At 39.5% G+C, this 26,814-nt stretch overlaps 2 protein-coding genes across 4 annotated transcripts in view; one reads left to right on the forward strand and one right to left on the reverse strand.

The window, feature by feature from the left end:
* Positions 1 to 15,490, reverse strand: part of zc3h3 (zinc finger CCCH-type containing 3) — an 82,595-nt gene extending 67,105 nt beyond the window's left edge. For both annotated transcript variants that reach the window (XM_085386222.1, XM_085386223.1), the window contains exons 1-3: positions 15,414 to 15,490; positions 11,524 to 12,892; positions 10,384 to 10,553 (exon numbers count right to left, since the gene is read on the reverse strand). In XM_085386222.1, the coding sequence (XP_085242348.1) occupies positions 10,384 to 10,553; positions 11,524 to 12,892; positions 15,414 to 15,459 (1,585 nt within the window). In that variant the 5' untranslated portion in view covers positions 15,460 to 15,490. The remainder of the gene's footprint in view (positions 1 to 10,383; positions 10,554 to 11,523; positions 12,893 to 15,413) is intronic.
* Positions 15,491 to 16,300: 810 nt separating this feature from the next.
* cyldl (cylindromatosis (turban tumor syndrome), like) lies at positions 16,301 to 26,538 on the forward strand. 2 transcript variants are annotated; one of them, XM_085386979.1, is made up of 15 exons: positions 16,301 to 16,594; positions 16,863 to 17,333; positions 18,553 to 18,810; positions 19,784 to 19,862; positions 19,939 to 20,114; positions 20,231 to 20,393; positions 21,232 to 21,373; positions 21,804 to 21,914; positions 21,994 to 22,085; positions 22,176 to 22,239; positions 22,349 to 22,481; positions 22,831 to 22,939; positions 23,012 to 23,130; positions 25,283 to 25,496; positions 25,573 to 26,537. In XM_085386979.1, exons 2-15 carry the CDS (start codon positions 16,896 to 16,898, stop codon positions 25,755 to 25,757), a joined length of 2,283 nt encoding a protein of 760 aa, XP_085243105.1. In that variant the 5' UTR covers positions 16,301 to 16,594; positions 16,863 to 16,895; the 3' UTR covers positions 25,758 to 26,537. The 2 variants fall into 2 exon arrangements, with proteins under 2 accessions (XP_085243105.1, XP_085243104.1); XM_085386978.1 differs by having other exon boundaries at positions 21,994 to 22,239; positions 25,573 to 26,538.
* The last annotated feature ends 276 nt before the right edge of the window (positions 26,539 to 26,814 follow it).

The following is a 26,814-nucleotide window of genomic DNA, read 5'->3' on the forward strand; positions in this document are numbered from 1 at the left end:
GACACATGCTGGACAGGTTGTTGGTTTGTCACAGGGTAAACACAGAGACAGATTCTGTGTCCCATTCACACTTAGATTCACAACTCGCAAATTAGCCTAACCTTCCTTTGGACTGTGGGAGGAAGACAGCCGTAGAGAACCACAGAGCTCATGCAAGCACAAGTAGAACATGCAAACTCCACACAGAAATACTCCAGCCTTGATTAGGATTACCTCAGTTTTCATGTGCAAGCCTTTATGAGCTGAGACTCGGATATAGTTCCATCAAAGATTTGTAACTTAGAATGATACTATTGCACAGTACAACATTGCTGATTCACACAGTGTGGGAATCATGCATCTAGTTGGTAGTGAAAAGACTGGGGGCCGAACCAGAGCTGGGTGAAACAACACACTAAGAACAAAGCTGGACTTTCCTCAGGCATTGAAACAATACTACCAATCAACCAACATTTGGCATGTACTACAAGGAAAAGTAACGCACTCAGCCATGTTTATTCAAGCATTAAGCATTCCTACACAGTTGCCCCCCCCGTCTTGATACCTGTCCCTGCTTACACCTCCCTCAGCACAAAAACAAGGCTGATCTTCAAGATCTTGTATGGTCTTTACCTTACAATATAGAGCGCCTTGAGGCGACTGTTGCTGTCATCTGGCACTACACAAAAAAAAAAAAAAAAAAAAAAATTAAATTAATTAAATTGACTATTAAAACCTGGGCCGAGGGAGCTCTCGCGACACTAAAACACTGCTTTGCACCAAATAATTAGATTTATTTGTACATTGGGACTTAGAGGAAGTCACACATATAGCCTTGTGCTACATCTTGACCTGTGCTGGTAATTTCACTGTGAGTAAATGGATCTGAGTCTCTTCTAATAAGAAAACCTGGGTGGCGAAAGAAGTCCCTACAGTCCCCAGAACTTGTGCCCCTGCTTCAAATCAGGGGACAAGGCCCTAACTAGTTCCTTGGATTTCAAAGCATCTTTTCTGTTGTTTTTATCCAGTGGAAACCCCATTTTAAGCTATCTCGTGTGGTCTACATCCTGATTAAATGAAAAGTTCTGCAGAGTACAAGATAAAATATAACTGCCAAGTTTGATCCAGTAGAGAATATCATGATAAAACAATTCAGAAAGTCTAAAATTAGCAACATAATGTTTGTTTAACATTGGGTTTTTTTTTTTTCCTGTCTTGTGCGCTTACATCTGCTAATACTGTGTCTGAGTTGGTGGACATAACGTGCCAAGCACACTTCAGAATCTTTTCTCGTCCTCCCAAGCAAACCTCCTGCACTTACTGAGGCAATGTGTCAGTGTGTGCAGACATATGGAGGGGAGCGGGGCCGGATAATGTTACTGTCATAGGGTCAGGGCACAGCAGGGCGAGTGGCCGGCCAACTTTACCAACTAACAAAAGGTGAAGATTTATGGAGCAGCTCTTAACAGCCCCAGACTTTCCCCTCCCTGTTACGATGACAAATACATCTTTATGTAACACAACAGCACCCCTAACTGCACAGGAATAACTCGGACTGATTAATCAGTTGAAGTTAAAGAATGAATGGAGACCTAGTTACTTCTGTCAGTTTGTTTTATTTAGTATTTGTTATATGAGTCTGCAAACTTTGTTGCAGTATTTCAGTATTCTGATAATAAACGGATTTTTCTTGCCGGAGTTCTAGTTTCACCCTTTGTTTTTGTTTTTAAGAATGGCATGACAAATTCAGATATTTTAAAGTATTAAAGTGAGAAGTACATCCAAATACTGATTTGTAATGATAGCTGTGAAACAATTAGCAGCCAGAACACAAACCCCTGAATGGTGGAGGAAATAACATTGATCTTTTCAATGTAAAGTTCTCCTGGAAAGGGCTCAAGGATTCTGATGCAGCATCCACGGGATGCACTGGAACAAGTCTGATCCAAAGAACCTCTAACCTGCACCCAGCAGGAGCCAAAGCATTTTACCCAACATCCATGTGGCAGACACTAAAAGATCCTCTCAGAGGTCCCGTGTCCATGTCAGGATGGTCAAAACTATTTTGGCAGGATGGGAACCTACACAATATTTGGATGGTGGTTTAAAGTTGTGGTTGGCCAGTTTGCTGGTTGGGAAATAAAAACAGTTTTCCAGGCCATTAATTTGAACAAAATGCATCCATGTGGGCTAATCAGGCCTCTTAGGTTTGTAGCATACTGGCTGAAACCCTCAAGTAGTCCCTTGAAAATTTTAAATGGTAAATAATAAAGAAAAAAAATACTGCCAGTTCCAATTTCTGAAGTTTCACCAGTGCTGAAATTTTCCCTCTAAACCATCCAAGAAGAATATCTAGATCAGTTTGTGATATTTTCTTGACAGCATCGAGATGTTATCTCCTTATTTTTCTCATTTGAGTGTCAAATGTATTTGTGAAAATATAATGACAAATGTCTGATTTTAATCCTTCCAAAAGTACATGGATCCCAATCTATACACCGGACAATTTCAAAAATCTGTTTCTATTTTGCACATCTGGTAAAGTTTTCCTGAAAATCTGTCCTTACATTTAAATATTCCTGCTAATGTATCGACTATTTAGTTACTGCCACCATTGTTATAATTACATCAATATTATTATCATTGTCACAATTACTATTACTAGTACACATTACTATTGGCAGGATTTTAAGTCTATACTGTCATAGCTAAATATGGCAACACCCATTGGTCCAGCCAACCCATTTACCAATAAGCGACACCCATATAGCCTGCCACGTGTTCTCAAATAATTAGCAGTGCGCTGTGTGCCTCCTGTTGGGTTTGTGATTTATTCAGACAGCCCAGCACATGGGCCACTCCTCTGGATACCAAGAAAACATTTACCTCCTTAACTGGAAAGGAGTCACAATCATCTCAGGATAAAGTTTCTGGACTTGGTAGCATTGATGACACTTTTCAACACCCGCTGCGCCCCCACCACCCCACCCGACAAAAAATAAGACACCCCTTCACAACACCACACAAATAATCTTAGAACTTGTTATAAAAAATATAAATAATAACAGAATATTGATTCAATGATTGGATTATCTGGAGCACGCCTTAAGCAATTTGAATCTGTTGTCATTTAGCAGGTTTAGCAAAGACCAAGTATTCTCAAGAAGGCCAGAGAGGCATGTTAAACTCAAATGAGTGAAAATTTTAATTATTGCCAGCTGACAGTTTGATGAGAGTCCAAGAGAGGGGAGAAGGAGAGGCCTTACAGCAAAGTTAGGGTGAAGTTACTCATGTGGGCATACCGTACGTTCAGGGATCAGACAGATCATTGGCATGTACAGCTCTCTGGGCACTGGGAGGTTAATCAAAATGCCAAATGTTACAGTGCACCATGGTACAGAGCTATACTAAGCCAGTAATGTGCAGGATGCAATCTTACATGAGAAACTGGACCATTCATGCAATTGAATAGCTATACTACTTATATATATATATATATGCATGCAGACGCAGATGTCAATTCTCCCTTTTATGTGTATGCACAGAGAAGTGTGAAGATTACAAAAGTCCACAAAGAGGTCTCATGGCACTACTTCTGTTTAGCCAGACGTAAAAAGTGGAAGTTACACTGACATTCTTGTTGGTTTATTCTTCTTTTCTGTCTGCAACAACTGCATGAGCCTGTGTCTAAATCATTAAGGCAACATTACAGTTGTGGACATGTGTTTTGTTTGTGTGTGTGGGCGCACATGTCTTACAGAGAATGTGTGTGAGTGAGACAAATGGTGACAGGCATTAAGAGAGAGAGAGAGAAGGCCACAGACAGTTCAGCACAGACAGAAAGAGGACAGAGGTCCACCTGTTTGACACAGAGAGCCTGAGAAAGTGAAGAGGAATGAGCAGAATGAGCGTGTGTGTGTGTGTGTGTGTGTGTGTGTGTGTGTGTGTGTGTGTGTGTGTGTGCGCGCACATTAGTTTAATGTCCATACTTTGGGCCAACTGATAATACTACGGGAGCACAGGGAAATGCCATTTAGAGAGCGGTATGTAGGCAGCTGTTTGGGGGGACCTACACAACAATGCACACACATAAACACACACAAACTATTAAAATCATTTAAAGAATAGAGTTCAGAGAAACATCAGTGTGCAAAACACATGTTACTTTACATGTTATATGGAGTGACAGTGAGCACACAGCTTTCAGTTCCAAACAAGCGGTGATCTCTTGCCCTCTATAAGCTGCTGCTGTGTGTGCAAATGCAGGAAAGTGAGTCAGTGTGAGAAGACCGCAGGACAAGTGGCCATGGTGTGAAGGAAAAGTGGGAGAAACTGGAGCACGTGTGAACCAGAGAGTGATGCAAATAAACAAGCAAAAATAAACAAGGTTTAAAAAAAAAAAAAAAAAAAAGACAGGCAGATAGCGTGTACATGTGTCAGGACCCAAAAAGGTTTCTATATTTGTGTGATTACTGTGCAGTTTTAGTCCAAAAGAAGTGGAGTACTTCAGCAACAGAAGATGGAGGGCTTGGTGATCATTAAATTTATTCTCTGCATATATTTTATTTGCTAATTACTTTGCTAAGTACATGATAAATAACTAAGCAGTACAAGCAGTCCCTGTATTGAATCTCCCAACTCGCCCATGAACCACATCTCTATCTGGTTAGGGTGGCCTTCTAGCTTGTTTGTAGCACAGCAAGAAAAACACCACACCAATCAAGTCTGGTGTTTTCCCTGCAGACTAGCTAGTTTCAACTTCGTTGGAATACATCACACAAATGGAAGAACCAATATCGTGTATACACATAACAGACAATTCTAAAAACAGAAGGAACAGAAAATGTCAAAGATAACGTATTTGAATAGCTATAAAATAGGAATTTTGCACCACCAAGGTGAATTTCAAAGACATTAACTGAAACCCAAACAAGCAGAGGCCTAAAGAACTATCTACAACATATTAACAGTATCTGGAAGTCATGTCCTTACGAAGAGAGACAGCCCTTTAACTTAATCTTAAGAAAGGGAAACAGGGAAAAATGGCGGAGGTGTGCTAAATTACGCAAGAACTATGCTAAAGCTCAGTGGCAACAGGTCTTATGGAGCAAGGAGTCCAGATTTGATATTGTTGGTTTAAATCATTGTCAGTATGACAGTATGTCTGTATGACATACAGAACAGGTCTGGGGAGAGGCACAACAGTGACCATCTACGGCAGGGGTGTCAAACTCAAATACACAGTGGGCCAAAATTCAAAACTAGAACAAAGTCGCAGGCTAACGTTAATATTTATTGAAATATATTTATTGAAATATATTTATTCCTCCAGATATAAGAATGAATCTTTTCTCATGGACTCAAACACGTTTTGCTGAAAAACTGAATATGGAGCAAGCAAAGCTTAATACTAAACAATATATATATTAGCTGTATAATACCAGTAGGCTAGCTCTGATAGTATTTTTGGTATGGCTTCGCGGGCCAAATGTAATTAGGCTGCGGGCCAAATTTGGCCCGCGGGCCAGAGTTTGACACCTATGATCTACGGCCACCTGAAAAACATGGTGGAGGCTCTGTCACGGTCTGGGACTGTATTTTAGCTAACTAACTGATGAGTTATGAATACAGATATGTAGCACCCGATTTTTTATCCACCATGCAATACCACTTGGAAAGCATTTCCCACCCACATTTCCCCAAACACACTGCCAATGAAAAGATTATACCTGGATAGAATGGATCAGTCATGCTCTACTCTTCAAGGGCTGAGCATCTCTTTGAGGAACTTTAATACTTTCTGTTTGCATGTGTCCACATAAAGTAAATGGAATGAGATGTATGCATAAAGTAGAAAAGGTCCAAGAAAGCAGGGTCTCAATGCAGAGCTGTGCATGTTATTTATGGACAAAACAAATGGCATCAGTGTTGGCACAGTGACTGGATCTCTGCAGGAGCAGGGGGTGTGAAAAGAGGATTCTTTTGCGGCGATAATGGCCTCTATGTTGTGTGAGAGAGCAAAAGAGGCATGTAAGAGAGACATTCCAATTACAACACACAAACAGGTCACCAATCTGACAGCATGGGTCTGGAAATACTTAAGATTTAGCTCAAAATTGCACTAACCAAGAAGAAATCATATGTGAAGAGAAGTGTGGAATTCTGTGTGTATTGTGAAATAACAACTAACTTGTTCAACCACTTGAAAATGCACCACAAACTGCAGGAAAACCATGAAGGCTAAGAAGAACCTTGTAACGTGAATCATTAAAAAAATAAATAAAAAATCCAGCTTAGTCATCCATGAGATCGAGGCTGGACAGCATGGCTGTATATCCATCCAGCTCACAAAGACACACTGAAATCATTAACCCAATCACATTCTGTTTGGCCAACATGTCCAATAAATACAGTGAGTAGGGAATGCTTCAAGAAAATAGTTGAGCGTTTTAATAAGAAAGCAGCAAAACCCGCTCTGTACACAAAAGCACCCAATTGTTGCATACAACAAAAACATTTGTGTCACTAAATGCACAGAGGTTAAACGCACACCTTTTCACTGGATGTGGCAGATTGCAACATTTTGGGAAGCGTTCACAGTGATGTAGAAAATTGCTTATTTTCTCATTAGAACTGAAGCAGTTTCTACTTAGTTTGTAACAGGATGAACAACTAAAATGAACATTAATGAACCTGCCCAAAAGTTAATGACCCCGTTTTGGAACAAAAAAAAAGAAAGTTAGATCACAATCAGGCAAACCTCCGTTCAAACCTTCCACAAGGACAATTACCATTGAACATTTTGTATTTATGAAAATTTCTTTATGTGTTTGCTTGAAGTGAATTGTGTGTGGACTGGGAGGAACAGTCATTTTGTTTTTTGTTTTGAAAAAGTACAAGTATAAATATTATGTCAAAAATAGTTTCTATGCCAAATTGTTGATCTATAAGTGTCGTTTTATTTTTAGAAAATTAAAGTTCAAAAGTTTCTTTTACTCAAGGCTTTATTGGACAGTTCAGACCTAAAACGCCTGTAGTCTGCAAAAATGCTCCACTGCGCTGGGATTTAAAAAAATAAAATAAAATCACAAGGTATTTTAAAAGAGCAGTGAAGACAGCCAAAACGAGGGGAACGACTGAGCAAGACTGGATGAGAGATGGTGAGAGAGGGAAGAAACTGGAGTGAGATAGAGACCTAAAGCGCTCCAGAAGCCTGTCACATGGGGCCTGAAGACGCACGCCTCAGCACTCTTCCTCTCTGTGTTCTGTCCGCTCCTGACATTTATCTGCTTTATTAGATTATCTGGGCTACATGGCTGTCTCTGACTGCATGCAAGCACACACACACACACACACACACACCTCTCAATTCATTACAGTCCTAACTGCTTACTTAGGTTTATGCCCTCTTTAAATTAAACCTCAGATAACCACGCACCTCAGAAAACACGGTCCCCTGAACGTGGACAGGAAGCTGAAACTAGCATACCGAGCAGGAAATTAAGAAACATTGTTTGTGAGTATATTATCATGCATGTGTGAGTGGTCATGAGGTCGGTTTTAAACAGGCTCATCTATAGGGAATGTGCTTCCCATCATTAGTAATTCAATTTGCGCTTTATTAGCAGCTCTTATCAGAAGCACAGACGGCTAAGAGCAGCATTCCTCACTCCATCTTCTTCCACACTCATCCACATTCCACCTTTCCTCAGTCTCTAATGTCCATCTTTAATTAGAGATGCATGTGTTCCTGTTGTTGTATCACATGATATAAAAAACTGAGGGCAAAGATGAAGATAAGGAAAAGACAAAATGATTTAGGAGGTGTGGGAAAAAGAGCATAAAGTTGTGTTAAAGCATCAGAAAAAGAGGAACAGAATTTAAGATGCAGAGCCATGGGGACGAATAAAGCCTAATGTTAATAGTGATGGTTTTTCTAATGTCTTCTGACTCCATTGAGTATGGGAGATTACACGAAGATGGCCATGAGCCGTGTAGGGTACACACAAAATGACCGGAGGGTTCGAGGGGCAAGTGGAAGCAGGAAGGGGGGAATGGAGGGAGAGCGGGGTTGGGGCTATAAAAACAATGATTGCTTTCCATCAGGTTAGGCCTATATTCTACAGTTCGTTAAAACAATCCAATTTGCAAAAGGATAATTATGCATTAGCTCCTTTTTATCTACTGGAAGGAGAGTGGTGCCAGGGCTTGATAGCAGTGGTGCTGCCTGCCTCCACCTCTGCAAATTACCCGCTATCGGCACTTGTTCGCCATCACCGCTGAATTGGGCAATCAATTAACCCACCCCCTCTTATAGTCTGCCTGTACACCTCCCTGTGACAGCTTGCAACACAAAGCCCCTACAAGGATGACATGGATGGAAACTGCTGCCCTCTGCTGGACATGGCTTCAATTAACTAGCAGCTTTGTACCAGTTCTACATACATTACAAAGCAGACACTGGCTGGTAGAGTATGTATTGTGTTCACACTGGATCAATTAGAAGCATGTTGAACAAAAACTAAAACAGCAAGCAGAAAGAAGCTTGGTTTTGCCCATTATTTCTATTATCCTACATATCAACGATGCAAACATGATAAACTGATGTTTTCCTCTTACTGTTAGAACCTCTGGAGCACCTGCTCTGTGGTTAGCTACTGACAGGTTCTCAAAATGAACCATAAAAAGACTGGCTATTAACAATAACTGTGAGATACTATATACAATTTATAGATGTAGCCACCACCATGATGTTGTGTTTTCGGAGACAGCAGTTACAAAGTTTAGACAGGAACATGGATTGCCAAGGTGATGAACTAAGTCATGAAGTGCACTGGTGCGAGGCACAGACACCTACCTTGATTGACTGATTAATCAGCCAATCAGTGGTGCTGCCTGCCTCCACATCTGTAAATTACCGCTGCTATTACTGCTATCAAGCCCTGGCTGATTAATCAGTCAATCAACATAGAGCCTTAACAAAATGCTCCTCCCTGCTTCACAGGGGGTCATTACACCAAGTGTCTCTGCATATTTGATTTAGCAGATTTTTGAACCGGACACCCTTCCTGGCTCAGGCACTACTACATTGTAGAGTCACAAAGAGGTGAGTTGTAATAAAAATAAATAATTAAATCACCCTCTGTCTAACAGAAGGGCAAATTAGCTGTAGAGACCACAAACTTTTTTTTCCATCTTTTTCTTTTTCCAGCAGCAGCAGGGTGTAAACATGCTAATTTCACCTCACATGCTGGCCTTCAAGCATGGATGTCTGGGGACTGTCTGCAGTTTTTGGCACTTCTATGTTGATCAATATGTTGATTTTGTATCTCTGTGTATCATTAATGGGTGGAAGGGTGGATGCGTGGATGGCTGGGCCTGGGTCTGGGACTTGCTGATCCTTGGCCTTGTAGGACATGGTCATAGAGGGAGGGGATCAGCTCCCCCTTCCTGGGATGAGGGTACTAGTTGGTTCCAGGATGCTTGACAGGATGTTCTGGTATGGACCCACTCTCTTGGTGGTCTGGGGTGGCTTGGACTTCTTCCCTGTCTGAGGGGAGGTCTGCCATGTCCTGGGTGAGAATTCTAGCGGGGTCGACTGCCCATCGCCTCTTGTCCTCTGGGACTCCCACCTCTTGGCCGTGGGCACCCCATCTAGGGGCAGCTTCCTTCGCTAGCTGGGATGTGTGGCCTTAGGTCTTCAGTACTCTCGAGGGGGCAAATAGCCCAGTTCTCCAGGATCCATCTCTGCCTGCCTCTGACTCCTGGGAGACGTTATTGCGGCTTCCCACCCTCATTTTCAAGTACATTTTGTGGCAAAGACACATACACATTTACACTCCACACTCTCTTTCTCTCTCTCTCTCACATTCACACACCCCACAAGAAGATTACACAGATATATAAATCAGCATTTTCAAATTTTTGTGTTCGAGGTCGTGTATGTTTGTTTTTCTTGCAGGTGTGGTAGACAGCAGTACATAATGCATTTCTATTTGGACTCTATCCTGTTATTATATCTTCATATAAATTACATCTTTCCCTATTTTTCCATGTTTTTCTAAAACTAAGCATATGCCTAACCATGACCAAAGTGCACACAAAACATAAGCATAATGAATAACTCCAGGAAGCAAAACAGGTATGCTTGCTTGATATGCAGCTGGTGACTTTGCGGCTTGGAGTTGTTACAGCACCACCAAATGGCTGTAGAATATTACTGCTCTCAACCAAATAATGGGTGAGGACACGCACGTGTTTAAAAGAAGATTTATCACCCACAGCTATAGGATTTTCTGCGTAAACATCCATGTATGGTTGACACGTCAGCAATTAGTCAAAGCAAACTTTACAGCAGAGCAAAATAACAACTTTCTACTTTGGTCTGTAGTGTGTGCTTCTTACTTGTCTTTGATGAGACAGGGGAAAGCCGCCTCAACTTGTGTCTACCAAACGACACAAGCTCCCTGGTGGGTGTCCTCCTAACTCCTGTGGGAGTCCTGGCCAAAGTATAGATTCTGCCCTGGGGAGAGTGCTTCACAGCTGGTGGGCTCACCTTCTCTGATCCACTGCCACTGTGGTCACAATACAGAAGGCAGACACACAGGACAGTCAGGAGGAGTAAAAAACTATTAAACATAAGAAATCCTAAACTTTGAGTTAATGAACTCTGAGATGGGAAATTGAATGTTTAGTTCCAAAAAAAGCTGTTCAAAGTTCCTTATATCAACTCCGAGTATGTTCACTCTGAGACATGCATGTGCCCATTTACTGGGAACAAGAAAAACATCAGTGGAATATACCATGCAGGTCTAGATTCATATATTTAAACAGTGATTACTACAGTAACACAAAGTTTATCACAGAACCACCTCTTCTTGGGGCACATCACCACGGTCATTTCTAACAGCACACAATCAATAAGAGTTTTATGCCCTGCAACCCTCGAGGCATAATGTGAGGTCTTTCTGCATCTGCATCTGATACCCACCTTCAAGTGACTACCAAGTAGGATTAGCCGGTGTTAAGGTAAGTGAAGCTATCCTAAAGATATCCTAGTAACCATGAATCTGATTGATAATAAGATGAATGTCAGTTACCCCAATAACTGAACCAGAGTTTAAATTAATGCTCTAGAACAGAAATCTCATGTTGGACTTAACAAATCCAGAGCTTTCACTAAACCCTCCTTCTCAAACAGAAACCAGAGGTTAGTATTAGGTAAATCATTTTCACCTTATCGGTGTAAACATCCTCCAAACATGAGCAAAGACACACTGAACGCTTGGCTGATCCCTACTGACAAGGATGCAGTATATATTAGGGGGTAGGGCAGTAAAAAGCCTTAACAAGAGCCATCACCTAAGTTAATTTGTAAATTTTTGTAGTAAATTGTAAATATTGTAAAACTTTTCTTCTGTCATTTAATGGTCGGGCATTGTACAGCTACAAGCATTTCACCCCCATGTCATACTGTGTATGGTTGTGTGTGTGTGACAAATAAAATTTGAATTTGAATTTGATCATGTCATGTGCATTATTCACCTGATAGTAGACCTTCTAATAATCTTCATCCTGCTGCGGAGCTTGAACCCTCCAGGCGAGGAGGATGACAACATGGAGGTGCGCTGAGGTAAACTTAGGGGCACAGAAATCCCTCCTTTCAATCCTTTGTTACTTTTCTCAGCTGTCCAGTGGAAAGCAGATCTACGGCGGTTTGCTGTTGCTCCTGCTGTCCCTGCCACAGATGTACTCTGGCCCCCTGCTTTCCAGCGATAGCGGCTACTCTGTGAGGTGCCAGCAGAGGACACTGCAATACCTTTTTTCAATTTTACAGAAGGAGAAGAACCTGGTTTAAGTTTCCTTGTGGCCTCTCCTTTGTCCAGACTTCTCTGTGTGAGAGTCAAGGGTTTGGGAGATGGAGGCTTACGAGATGTCTTAGCTTGGGCTCCTGCAGAGGACACCCAGCGGTACTTTGAGGTCTTGGCAGCTACAGTGGGCTGGCTAAGCTTTCGAGGTAACTTCTTAGCAGCGGTTCTCTTAGCAACTACAAATGAAGGGGGGCTTTCAATGGCAACTCCAGATTTCAAGACAGATGTTGGGGCAACAACTGCTGACGGTGTTGAAACAGAGCTCAGTGGTTTGAGCTCTGCTCCTGCAGCACTCTGACCCTTTACCCAAGTGAACTTTGATTTATTTGAATATGAAGTATTGACCTGGGCTTTGCTGCTTTGTAAAGATGAGTTAGAGGAAGCTTGTTGTAATGCAGTAGAGAGACCAGCAGTGAGAGTTACCTGAGATGTTTTAGCAACAATCTGTTGAGTGTCTGTACTGGTTATGCTTTTCAGGGAAGGTCCAATCTTTACTTGGGAGCTGCTCTGCTGAATGGCTGAGGTACTGGCTGTGGCTGAAGAGGCCACTTCAAAAGAAACACCAATTTTCTTTCCCTGCAGGCCTGTGTTCCTGCTGTCAACCCTCTGCGTAAACTCTGCTGCTGACCCCATTTTTCCAAGAGCATCACTGTTTTTTCTCTCTGTTGCTACAACTCTACTCTCCGTTGTGCTGCTTATATGTTCTTTTTTCTTCAGCTGAGATATCCCTGATGATAAAGTGGCAGTCCTGCTTCCCGTGCTGAGGCTGGGCAGTGACATGCTATGAGAGTGATGGACAGTGGAGGAGGCAGAAGCTGAGGGATGTCCAGCAAAGGATTCAGGGTTCTTGTTTCTCAGAGAGTACGTTTTCCTCCAACTTCCACAGCTCTGAGGAGCATAGAGTCTTCCTCTGGAGCTGGGAGGGTAGATCATAGATGCACTTTGACCTCGGCCCCTGGCTGGCACTGAAGATTGTGTGTGGCTCTGCTCAGTTCCTGTAAATGGTGTATCGCCATGGGTACTTTTATGTTTGTTGATGAGATCTGGAAATTTGAAAACAGGCAAAAGTATTTTAAAAAGTCCAACAAAAATATGCAAACAAATAATCGTTAAAATTAGCTCTACAACACAATTTATGCCCCATTTCTCAATTCTAAGTTATGTTTTTAAGAATTTAATTTGAATTTGATTTGTAGTTTTCACCATTTACTGTATAGGGCTACCATCAGGCTGCTTAGCCTACAGTGGCCAACATCTGAAAATGTAACACCTAAAGAAAATCTCTATATAATAAAACACATTTTATGACCTCCATATTCTTGATTTCATTGTTAAATGTTTGACAACTTTGTAAGAACCTGCTGGAACCCAGGTGCATTTTATTTAACCTAATGTATTGTATTACTCATTCTTTTCAAACTAAATCAAAAAGAAAAGAAAAAAAGCTAAATATCCACAACTGACAAACTTAATCAGGCCAATACCAATCAACTGGATCAATAACAGCAGATACTGATAATCCACCAACACAGCAGCAGCTATGGAGCACCACAAGTGTCACAGACATCAAAACAAAGCATTTTGTGATTTAATAATTAATTGTACAATCAAACATGAATTAGCAAATCTTAAAAAAACAACAACGTGAACTTCTATTATGTAATTAGACATTAATAAAGTTCATGATATTGTTAACTTAATAGAATAAAATAGGAGGAATTATAAATTAGTATTTCTGAATTAATTATCAATCCATTGATGAACGCTTTAAACGGAAAAAAATAATTTTCAATAAAAATCTCACTAAAAACATTTTTGAATTCAAAACAAATGTAAAAAATAACTTTCAAATAAAGTAAATGGATTAAAAAAAGCAAATTAGGAATACAAATGTGTTTTTTCTGACATTTAAATAATGACTCTGCTCCTCAATTTCAATTTCCATTTCTTACTAGCTGCTTAATTAACTATTACATTAACTACTTGATTAGCTTCTTCAATTAGCATTTCCATAACTCTTTTGGTCTCTGGTGAAAAAGCAATGTAAGTAAGGAACGCAGTCTGGAGCTCTCTGACTGGTTAGAGAGACACAGGCACTGATAAGGAGAAAGTATTTTTTATTTGTTTTTATGCTTTTAAAAAAAAAATTCCTCACTTTATTATTGTTTAGAACAATCACATATTAGTGACACTGAAGAAAAATAATAATGGGTGAGAGGCGAGTTAATGTTCTGAAAAATACAATTGACAATGTTAAAGTTGTAAATTTCCAAAAAATGAAAAACAGCCAATTTGTCAATAAAAACAAAACGAAATGAAACGAATTTAAGAGAAAATAACTGGGAAAAATATATATCTTCTTTAGTCAATGACATCACTTCACTTTTCCAGGTTAAGCTGGCAGGATTTCCACACACTGAATTCTTAAAATGTATGCCCTCCAATCTGGACTGACAACAACGTCTGTCAGTCTATCTGCGGTTGACTGTGTCCTGAGACCATCTATCACTCTTAATCATCTTTAACTCAAAATACAAATACAGAGGTGGTCAGATAGTAACCATAACACAAAGAAAGCATACAAAAGGAACAAGGAACATGATATTTTGAGTGCTATACCTAAAATATCATGAATCGAAACCAGTCAGAAATTTCTACAGTACCAGAGCCGGTGATATTAGTATAATTATTTTAAGGGAGAAGAAATCTTTTGGGCTTTTTTTTTTTCCCAAAACGTAATTTAAGGATTTAAGGAAATATCATAACACTTTTTACTCATTTAAGCTAAATATGACTGATGACTGGAAACATGACTGGAAACATTCAGATTTTAGGTCCTGGTGACCGTTTACTTCCCCAGTTAATTGTAATATAACAGTGGAACACTATGCAAATCAGCGTCAGAGCATACTGACAACGGAACAGGCTCATAATACTCCATCCTTTACTCGCTGAGTTTACTCTACAGATCCCTATAGGAAATCCTGGAGACTGACCAGTGTCAGGAAGGAAAGAACATCTTTCAAATAACTCTCATTACTTCCTTCGAGTAAGAGACTTGAAAAATCTGTAGCAGTGAGTTTTTTTATGCTTTTCTGGAAGATTATACACTTGTTTTCCGCTCTGTCGCTATGCTATCTAGCAAATTTTTAATACCGGTAACTATTTTAGTACTTTATGTAAATAAATGTACGACTATGCCTTAAAGTTAAGTAATTAAAACCAGGTTTGTTATGGCGCTGTGCTGTCATCACTAGTGCGGGGGACTATAAACAGGACTGAACCTTTATGCTGTTACAGGGAGCTGACACCGACATAAACAGCCATTTACTTGCTTCCAAAGGCAAACAGGAAGCATTCTTCAAAGGACACTAACGGCTCTGTTAAGACACGTGAATATCGTTAAAAAGTATGTTACTGCGTAGAGGTGGCACAACGCTAACTGTTATCCTTCAACAAAACGCGTACGACCGACAAGCTTCAAGCAGCCGTGTTGTGCAAAACAGCCTTTGTTAACCCGCCTGTAACAACTACAATTGTCAACATTTACCGGGAGAGACTTACTTTGTAAAAGGTCAATTTGTCTCTTAAGTGCTTCTCTCTCCTCCATGTTTACGACCACAACCTTTCGTCATTAAATGGCGACGCCCTTAAGAATGACGTATTTCATGTTGGCCAATCACAGTCTGAAGAAAGTCATCGATGTTTATCCTCAGTATTGACTTACAGGCTTGACATTTAACTCAAAGTGGGCCGTAAGAATGAGTAGAATTTTCTTATTTATTTATTTATTTATTTATTTATTTATTTATTTAATTTACTGTTGTGGTGAGCAGAGTTAATTTTATTGGAGACTTAAAATGTTACTAAAACACAATAAACAAAGATAAATGTCTTCAGCTTTATCAAGGCTGTGGTTTCTCTTTGCATGTATATGTAGATGTGTAAGGCCATATGTCTAAATGACTTTGCCTGGTTAAGGCAATGCATGATGCGTGCTTTGAGCAAGAAGAACCAGCTGCCTCCTTTCCAGAAACTACTTTCCGTGCAAAGGACTCCCATTACTGTGCCTGGATTAACCAGGTTTATTCAGACACGTTAATTGTAAGACATTTTTAAATACAATACAACTAAGAGACCACTTTTCTGTATTGATTCTTGTATGGAAATCACAGTGAGAACAAACACAATGACTGAACAAACTATGAACCGACTTTCAGCTACAAAAACAAACAACAATAAAAGGAAGCTCCAAAGGCAGATCACACACCACAAGGTAATTAATTGCCCAGAATTTATCTGATATGCACACATGTATAAAAAAAACAAGCTTCAATTTTCATGTACTACATGCAGTCAGCATTCTTGAGGCTGGATTGTCAGATTCAACTGACAAAGCCGTTAGCTGTCTGTAAGACAGTACTAAGGGCTTCATTTCGTAACCTCGCTATCGTTGATGCGCAGCTGGCTGACAACCGATTTGAAAACATTACCGTCATTTCGGGAAGCGTCTCTGTATTTGCGCTTTATAAAGTTTAGAATTCCCTTCGGGGAAGTAGTTTTGGGCCAAAAGTTTATTCGTCTGGTCCAAAAATGTTTCTATGAACTGTCATGAACAAAGTACCAGTGACGCTGCTGCGAAATGAAATGAAAGAGGAAGTGAAAGTTAAGGCAGCTGATTGGACGTAAAACGAAGAGAGAAGACAGAAAGGAAAGCAATCTCTAAAGTTGCTGAAAAATTGAAGGTAAAGCTAACGGAGGTTTCTTTATAAATAAATACTCGCTGGAGAGACTGATGCAGACGGTCTGAAGGTTTAGAATTATAAACAATGTTGACTCCGTTTTCAGTTTGAACTCTGCTTATTTGTAGAGTTGACATTGTAGCTCGTTAGCCAGCTAGCTTGAGTGCTGGTGTCAAAATTGATAATAGGTATATTGTTTTTTTGTTTTGTTTTCACACCTGTCTGAACAACACATTTGTGCTGTGTGTGTTTTCTGTGTGTCTCTGTACAGTAGGTACCCCTTTACATCTCCTGGCTCGGCAACATGGCATCAACAGAAAATGTGTACTTCATCTTAACAAAAAAGCCAGAATGGATCAGTTTTGCAAAAGCTGGAAGTATTGTTTACATGCCTGAAAATAAGTACATCTCAGAAATGAAAAAATCCCCCCCTCCATTAAAGCTACGAATGTGTTTAATGAACTACTCTAGAATAGACTATGACTTGGAGGCCAACGACATGGAGCAGCTGTGTGTAGAGGAAGTTGAGCTGCTGCAGGCACTGCCTGATGAAGCTGAGAGGCTGAGGTGTTTCAGAGAGCGACATGATCTACAAGCAGCAATGCAACTTGCTATAGGTACTGAAGTGACTGTGGAGGAAGCTGGGAAGAAGCTCAGAGGCATCATTCACTACATTGGACCATTAAAAAAGGCATCTATTTCTTGTCCCATACCAGGATACTTTTTTGGAATCGAACTACAGGTTTGATGTTTTTTTTCTTACTCCTTCTGGCATATCCAGAAGATATACACATATTATAGGTTTCATTTTGGTTTGAGATTTCTGCCTCCAAGCAAAGACAAGTGGTAGTGTTTCAAACTGGGTTTGTTAATATACACACCATACTACTCTACAATTAAATGGCAAGAGCAGGTTTTTGAAGTGATTTGAACATTTATAAACATAAGTAAATAAGACTGAATCATTACCAGATTCATAAATATTTAGACCCATTGCTCAGGACTGGATTAAAGTTCCTTTGAAAGGAGTAAGTCTTTTGAGAATAATCTTACAAGCTTGGCACATTTTCCTCAACTCTCCCTTGTATTTTTCTTTCAAGCTCAGCCCAGTTCTTCAGAAAGCATGAATGCACAGTCATTTAAAATATATATATATATTTTCTGAGAACCTCGTTTGGATTCAGATCCGGAGAAGTTTTCATGGCAATGTGCATCAAGATCCTGAGCACCTAATGGGTGTTAACTCAAACGTACTATGGGTCAAGGTCACGATTTTCATCTCATGGGCAATAACCTGATGAATTGTGATAGATCATGAGCTGGATGAGCTGCCACATTATTGATGTCCCGGTTTAGCTTGGCTGGTCAAGCAGAGCTACAAAGATTTTGAAATGTATCCAGCTGTGAGTAATGGGGGTTGCCATCTTTTTGGGCACTTAAATTGCCACAGAGATTGTCAGATACAATCCTGTCTCACAGACAAATTTAAGTTGTGGAAACATATCAAGGACAACTGACAGAGCCAGTATGAACCATAAAAATGTCTGTATTGTAAAAATGTCTCTAAAGATGATACTTCAACCATTTATTTTTGAATAAATCATTAAAATACCCTCAAATTTGTTTTGGGAGTATTTTAACTTGCTTTGTCATTGTGGAGTGGTGTATGGAGACAACACAAGCAATCCAAAGTTGAAAGGGTGCACTGCTTCATGCTTGAAAAAGCATCAATTTCTTTGTAAGGTCACTATTTTGAATAAGTTTCAAAATGTCTTGTAAAACAGTACACTAATTGAAATCGTATAAATGTAAAAACCTCACAAGCTGAAGCCAGGTGGAGCCATTCAACTCCACAACTGCACAGCATGATTGCAGTTTGCAAAGCAGAACAACTGGTAGAGAAATTTAACTGAGGTCTTGTGTGACATCAGTTTTAATCTGCTCTGCTTCTTTTTCTCCAGGGACCAGACAGAGGAAAGGGCTACTGTGATGGGACCTATGGGGGTGAAAGATATTTCAAGTGTGACAAAAACTGTGGCGTTTTTACCCCATTCAACAGAGTCAGCTCTTTATTACCCCCTGTCCATAAGCCATCCCTACAGTCAGAAAGGCTAGAGTTGGGAGACAGAGTTACTTGCTTCATCGATGATAAATTTCGCTATGGAATGGTGCTGGATTTACTGGAAATAGGTGGACAATGTTTCGTTCAGATTTCCACGGTAAGTAATATTCCATTTTTTTAATTCCAAAATCATATCAAATGTAATTTTGTGCCATAAATCCACAAAGCTTATTCTACAAAATCAGATTTTTATGTTTTCAAAGAAATAATAACAAATAATAGGGACTAAATAATTACCTGTTTAAATTGTAAGCAAACTCTTTGTTATGAAACACACCTGAGATTTACAGCATCATCATTTCATCTAGTAAAAGTAATCACTTAATTAAATTTCTGTTGACAATTTAGAGGAGCTAAAGCATTTACCTTTCCATCCTGGCATCAGCAGCTGTGTGTCTGAACATAAACCAGCATGAGCTACATGTATATGACTTTACTGCTTCAGTTGTGCCATACAGTATGATGTACTACTGGATTGGTGGATTTTGTTTTGTTTACAGATCTCGCTGTAAAATGGGTCTAACTGGCTGAAACCCAGCTTCACATTCTGTGCAGGTCACTCGACTGACAGCTGCTCTGTGTGTGAAAATGACTTTTATAAAATAATGCCTTATTTTTATAATGATTAATAAAATAAAAAAATCACATTTAGGATATTCACTCTACAAAATACATCCATGTGGCAGAACACAAATACAAAGACCACAGTCTTAAGTTACATTCATCAGACTGACTAGTGTTTACTAAATGCTAATGCTAACATTGTCATAGCTAGATTCATAATAGCTTAATGTTTGATCGGAGATGGGGATTCAGAACTCACTGGAGTGAGTAATTTAAATCATGCTATTGTCCCAGAATGGTCCTGTAAAAGTCTGGATCTGAATCCAATTGAAAATAGCAGTGCACTGATAATTATCCTGTCTGATGATATTCTGTCATTTACGTGCTCCTGCTTTTCTTTGAGTTTACAGTTACAACCAAACTTTGTTAAGACTCTCTAAAACTGCTTCAGCAGTAGTAGTGGAGTATAGGACAGTAATATTTCCTTTGTCTGTTGGTGTTTTCAGGACAAAGATGAATCTGGGAAGACGGGGGGTGAAGTTAGAGTTCCATTAGAAGCGGTTATCAAAGGAGAGCTGATTGCAGGTTTGAGGTCTTTTTACATTTGTTTGTTTGTTTTACATTTGCATCATGCCTCAGCCAAACACATTTTTCATTGCAGAGGGAGAGAGCATGGATGTCGACACACCCCCAGAAGCTGATACAGATTATCTCTATATGGGTCTGAGTTTGAACTCTATGGTAGAAGTGACTCTGGGTGAAGGCAACACATATGGAATTATTCGCTGGATAGGCAAGCTGCCTGATCGAAGTGAAACTATGGTTGGCTTGGAACTGGTAAGTCTTTACTCATCATCATTTAAAACTGTTTTGCATATTTATGTTTTAGTTTGCGTTTAATGTTGGGTTAAATTTCAGACATTGGTATAATCAGTCTGTATTCTGATCTGCAGGATGAGAACAAAGGAGTGAGTGATGGTACTTTTAAAGGTCAGCGTTATTTCAAATGTCCTGTGAAGAGAGCCCTGTTTGTGAAGCTGAGCTCATGCCGGCCTGACTCACGCTTTCAGAGCACATCATCCAATCACAATGAGAAAATGCAGCCTGAGGACACTGGTTAGTACAGGATGGACAAACCTACACTCTATGGAAAAATGTATTAGGCCACACCTCTTAAGCTTAATCCTTTGAATTCAAGAGGCCACAGGTATATAAGACTCGAGCACCTAGCCACGCAGTCCGTTTTTCCAAACATTTGTGAAATAATTTGTTGGTCTAAAGCTCTCACTGAACTTGAGTGTAGTACTATAATAGGATGCCACCACTCCAGCAAGTTTGTGAACTTCTTCCTCTCTCAGATGTTCCATGATCTACTAGAAGTGTTATTGTTGCAAAGAGCATGTGTTTAGGAACCACAGCAATGAAGTGGCTCTGTTGTTTCAAAGTTCTTCTGGCATTAACATCAGCACAAAAACTGTGCCAGGAGCTCCACAGCTGAGCTCCTGTAGATGTAATTAGTGTCCCGGTGCTTTCTTCAATGTAGTTTACATCCAACTGGCCGTGAGTGACCCCTTGTTCACAAAGGATTATTTTATACTGAAAACAGCAAAAAACAAAACAAAACAAACTACATTTTGGTTGAGTTTGAACTTTTCTGGCAGCAGAGGGAGAATTAATTTGCAAAAATTAAGCTTTGTTTCCTTTTACTTACTTGAAACATGCATTTCTATTTTGTCTTTCTCTATACTTGTCTTTTTTTAATATAAAGTATCAGTAGTGTTTACTGTTTGTATTTTTGAAGCATTTTTAGCAGCAGCATCAAATGCAGTGCTCCAGTTGCACATTTGTCCAACAGCTGACTGTAGCATACACTTTACAACAGCCATTTGGACATCTATATCTGTTATCTGTTTATATACATAACCACATATTTGCTGTTTATGTTTTGATTTAGTGGCTCAAACAGACCACAGTACAGCTGAGTTGCAGACTGTTCCGCCTATGAGCACAGAGCAGGTTAAGCAGCTTCTGACTGGACGAATGAAGGGGATTCAAGGACACTGTAACTCTTGCTACATGGACGCTGCCCTCTTCAGGTCAGCATAATAAATTATTATCCTGTGGTTTTACAGTTTTAAATAATGCACAGCTTCCCCAACAAACGAATTTACCTGTAATGGCTTTTAGCTAACTAGCTAGCTAGCATTGACATCATCATCAGTGCAGATGCCTTGTCCTGCTTCTACTGGTTAGAAATTGTTTGATGGTGTCTCCATTTCTACTATATTGTTGGTATACCAGCTACTGCAATTGAATGCTGTACTGTACATTCAATGTGTGGGTACAGAGATGAAACCAGTTGTGCATTTAACATAGCAAATCTAATATGAAAGCAGTTTCTTTAACTGCATTTTCAAAGCATACTGAAAGGATTCCAGTCTGACTTTTTATTATATTTTTAAAAATCCATAATGTTAGGGAATGTACAGTTCTTTATGTTAACTTAGTTTCTTTCTTTGCTTTCAGTTTGTTTTCCTGCTCTTCCGTGTTGGACTCCATGTTGTTCAAATCAACAACACCTCAAGATGCCCCAATTCAGAGAACACTGCTCAATGACATAGTCAACCCCCTCCGCAGGTCTGTGTTTTGATCAAATCATCACATGGATTGCATTTTATTTTTGCTGTTATGAAAGTTCTGTGTGTGCCGTTTGCAGTAACGGCTTTGTGGAAGGAAGACACATCATGAAGCTACGACAGCAGCTGCAGAAACATGGCTACAGCCAATCATTCACCACAGATGAGAAGGGTCTGCTTATTTGGGAAAGCTTTTCTGGAAGGCATTTGTTTTGTCTTAAGTGGTTGAGTTTGAAGTATTCATGTTACTTTTGTCTTTCAGATCCAGAGGAGTTCCTCAGTGTCATCATGCACCACATCCTCGCCCTGGATCCTCTGCTAAAACTGTACACTTACTATAACTAAATTACTGTCTCCTGCTGTACTGTATAGTATAATGCATTTTGAGACTCATACCTGGAATGCAGACTATTCTTGTGTGTTCTCCCATTTTAGATCAGCTGCAGGTAAAGTGCAGGAGAGTTACTGCTATCAGATTTTCCTGGACCAGAACCACAGACTAGTTCTGCCAACAGTGCAGCAGCTACTAGAACATTCCTTCCACAGTGCAGGTCTTAAGCTGGCAGAGGTGAGAGCCCTTCATTGTTAGGCACAAACTTTAAAGTCCCACTTTCACTTTTGTTTTATTGCTTAACAAATTAAAAATATAACGATATTTATCAGAATAGAAGGACAATCCTGTATTATAATATTTCAGTTACCAAAAAAATGGAAACTGTTTTTTTCCCCCCACAGATTAATCCAAAAATGATTTAGCTGTTTTCTCACAGACATGTAATAGACAGACTTGTAATGGTTGGTTCTCCAGTAGATGGCTCTGTGGGGAAGCTTTCTGAGCAGACCACCTGGAATCTGATCACTTGAGCGTATTCAGTCTGTGTGGTCTTTCATCTTATTTCATCGTACCATCACTCCAGGTGCCGTCCTGCCTCATCCTCCAGATGCCTCGCTTTGGGAAGAAATTCAAGATGTTTGACAAAATCATCCCCTCTCTGGAGCTGGATGTCACTGACCTCCTCTCTGAAGGTCAGATTAAGAATACAAACTCACAGCGACTAAATTTAACACAGTGAATACAACGCACGGTGTGTTTTTCAGGTCCCCAGCAGTGCATGCTGTGTGGAACCCTGGCACAGGTTGAGTGCGTCGACTGTTTTAAAGATCCCCTTTTCAGCCCGACAGGATTCAAAGTCTTCTGCGAGAAGTGTTCAAAACAGGTTTGTCACATTGTTTTAACACCTGAATCATTTTGTTTGTCTTTGGCTTAATTTGTCACGGTAGAGGGAATGTATTGACGTCATTTCTCCATGTGAAACCTCCCACCTCACCACAGTTTCATCAGATTTAGCTGCTATTAGGAGGTAGGACTCAGATATAGAGAGGAAACAAATTAAATCACAATCAAGGCTGATCTGTACTGCAAACAAGTGGTCTGTCAGTGTTGAACATGCACTAAAACTAGAACTTTGACTTAATATAGGTCATCAAATTTTAGACCGAAATCCCAGTTGGTTTGAGAGATATTTGTTAGCTACCTGTTCAGATTTTTTTTATTATTACTGTATAATTATTGTGTATAATATTGTGTATTTATCTGGCTTTGAAACACATGGTGTTGTTTTGCTTGTCTATATATAAAAATCTATGCTTGGCTGCTTTCTGAATCAGTTTGTGCACTGAATTGAACAGCAGCTAATTAACTCTGCTCTTGGTGCATTACATCACCTGCTCACCGTCTGCCTAGTAAGTACTGCTGAAACACTATATCAGTTCAGTGGCATACTATCAAGCCTCTAAATGAAACACTGTGCGAAAATTTGAATATTTTATGAAATATTTAAATTAATTTTTGTCAGACATCAACTAGTGTAGGCTAGTGTATGTGAAGTCTTCCTCCTTTCCTCTTATACATACAGATAGCAAAGGAAGGACGTACACAGATAACTAGGTCATCCACTTAAGTAGTGCGTGACTAGAGCTGTGCCTTGTCATGTTGTTGAATACATACATTTTTACATGATATAAAAATGTCACATCACAATATCTGTGATATAGCAACACCATGACTACAATGACTGAAGCCCAAACATATCTAACAGTGAGAGCCGAGTGTGAGGCTCTGATGATGATTTAGTAAAAAGCACAATGCTCTGCAAAATGTGCAAGAAAGCTCTTCTGGAGCACCTGCTAGCACTCCATTCAGGAAGAGCAAACTGGATGGTGGTAAACGAATGCTGTAAGCAGCTGATCAAGGAAAAATATTTCTCAATTTCAATTTTATTATTGAATTTATTTGTTGTATTTTCAATTAGCTCTGTAACATCAAGTGGATGATATTTGGTAAATGAGTTTTTGTGACTTCAGCAACATCGGTGTCATAGTTTTTGCCAGAAAAACCTAAATACATCTAACAATACACTTTTAAGCAATAAATTGCAAACATGTTATTTGAATCAAATTTGATACAAATTAAAACTCATAAATAAAAAATTATATATATTTTTTATTTGTTAGAAGTTTCGCTAAACACACCATTTTCAAAAATTTTGAATTTTTCAGCATATATTAGAAGGTTCAGGCTTTGCAGTCTTTCTCTTAAAACACTGCTTCAGCTCATGTTTTATCCATTTTCGCCGTCTTCTTCTTCTTCCCAGATGGTCTAATTTGTCTCTGCCAATAAACCATCAACATATATTTTTATTGAGACCAATTTAGCCCTCATGCTACATTTTTGCACAGGGCTGATGTGCTTTGGGACCTGTAATGCGTATTTTTTTTTCCCAGTTGTTGTTAGTGGCCTCTCCAGTGCTTCTCTTTTCTGTCTTCTCTTTCCCCTGATCCTCCAGCCTAGGAAAATGTCCCACTGGGTATTTCATTGGAATTGAAAGAATCTGAGGCTTTAAACTTTTAATGGTGCCCCAGTGCTTGTTTGGTTTTGGGAACTAAAGGAGCATTTGGACGCAGAGATAGCTAATAATGTCATACTTTAGCTAGGCTAAAGCTGTTTGGGGAGATGTGTTTTGTCCTGTTTCGTGTTGGTAGTCTCTCTGTGCTCCTCTTTTCTCTCTTCTCATTCCTTCCATCATTCACCCTGGTTCTGGTGGAGGTCTCTTCCTGTTTTAACAAAAAACTTTATTTCCCTCATGTTGTCACCAAATGCTTGCTCATCGGTGATTGATTGTAGGGATTGTGTCTATACTATTATAGGATCTTTATTTACAACATTATAGAGTTGTCTCAAATATCTCCTTTGGTTTAGGGATCATTTATAGACAATGAACTAAAGTTACTAATGTGAAATTTAACAGTGGCTACATAGATATAAAATAGTGACTATTTACAGGTCTAATAGTGTGTATGTGTTTTCAGGTGCACTCCCATCCTCAGCGTCGCAGCCATAAACCAGCATCCCTGGAAATCCCAAAGGGTTATGTTGGACGTAAAAACCCTCACACTATGATCAGAGACAAAATGGAGCTGTTCGCTGTGCTCTGCATCGAGACAAGCCACTATGTGTCCTTCGTCAAATATGGACCAAACACTGAGGACTGGATCTTCTTCGACAGCATGGCAGACAGACAGGGTAAGCGGGATATTTAATATGCATACACAAGTTAGCTCTGAGTGCATTTTGGCTCACTTGTGTGTATTGCGTTCAGGAGAGATGGATGGCTACAACATTCCAGAGGTGCAGCCCTGCCCCGAGGTTGGTGAATACCTGGAAATGTCCCCCTCCGAGCTGGCCAACCAGGCACCTCGAGATATGAAAGGTGTAGCAAAGCGTCTCTTCTGTGATGCCTACATGTACCTGTACCAAAGCACCACTATGTGCCTCTATCGCTGATGGAACTTGAGCACACTGGACGTTTTGCTATTTGTGTAATTTCTTTTTGCTGCATTGTTTTTTTTTCTTTTGTTAACATGCAAATATCTTAAATGTGTGTGTGGTGCTTGGGTGCTGGAAAAAAATTATAGCGACAATAATTTTCTAATATGGCATGAAGTAGAGGATAAACTGACATTGCTTTCTAAGTAATTTGCACTATAATCTGAAGAAAATAATTACTGGCTTGCAGCATGTGTTGGACATAAATTACATATTGCACTGTAAAAATAGTTTTACAGTTTACTGCTGATGTTTGTAATTACTTTAAATTTTATTTACAACTTGTATAGTGAAAGTAAATGAGTTTTGCTGATGAAAAACCCTTCAAAGTAGACAGTAGTGATGATTCAGTACGGTTCATTAAGAATACCATCTAACCAGCTCTATTTTAAAAGCTTATGTTATATGCTGCTGTTATTTTGGCATCAGATTTGGATGTTGGCTGGATTTCTTTATATATTTAGATATATTTTTTTTATCTTCTGGTATTTAAATTTCACACCTGAAAATGAAACAATGATTTTATTCTTGACAAAGATGTTTCTGTGAGCAACCTAAGAGACGAAAAGATGTTGGGAATAATATCACAGTGGAAAACTGTGCTTGACTGGCTGCTTGGGAGTCCTGGTTGAACTTGTGACCTTTTTCTATTTTTTACTATTACTACTTCTGATATTCAGTAAAATAGATGTCATAAATAAATAAATGCAATCAATAAAACCTTTCATCATCTGTCTTTACTAAAAGAGTTGGACATACAGTGTGCTGATACACATACAGCTTCACAACTATGCAAACTCCACCAACCACGCATCAACCATTTTACCCCAGTGACCGGTGATTTCCAGGCATTTGCTGACTAGTGTCTAGGCCTGTTCAACTGACACCGTATTCAGGAATTTTAACATGTGAGTCCATGAGGACTGATTTCCTTTTGGAACCAGCCTCAACTATCCATTAGAGGAGATTCACTTTTTGGTACTTCATTTTAAGCTTCAGTTGTTGCCACTTCGTG

The sequence above is a fragment of the Rhamphochromis longiceps genome, linkage group LG17 (genome assembly GCF_057381845.1).
Source record: "Rhamphochromis longiceps isolate RC_006_pf linkage group LG17, R_longiceps_female_GT1.1, whole genome shotgun sequence".
Lineage (NCBI taxonomy): Eukaryota > Metazoa > Chordata > Actinopteri > Cichliformes > Cichlidae > Rhamphochromis > Rhamphochromis longiceps.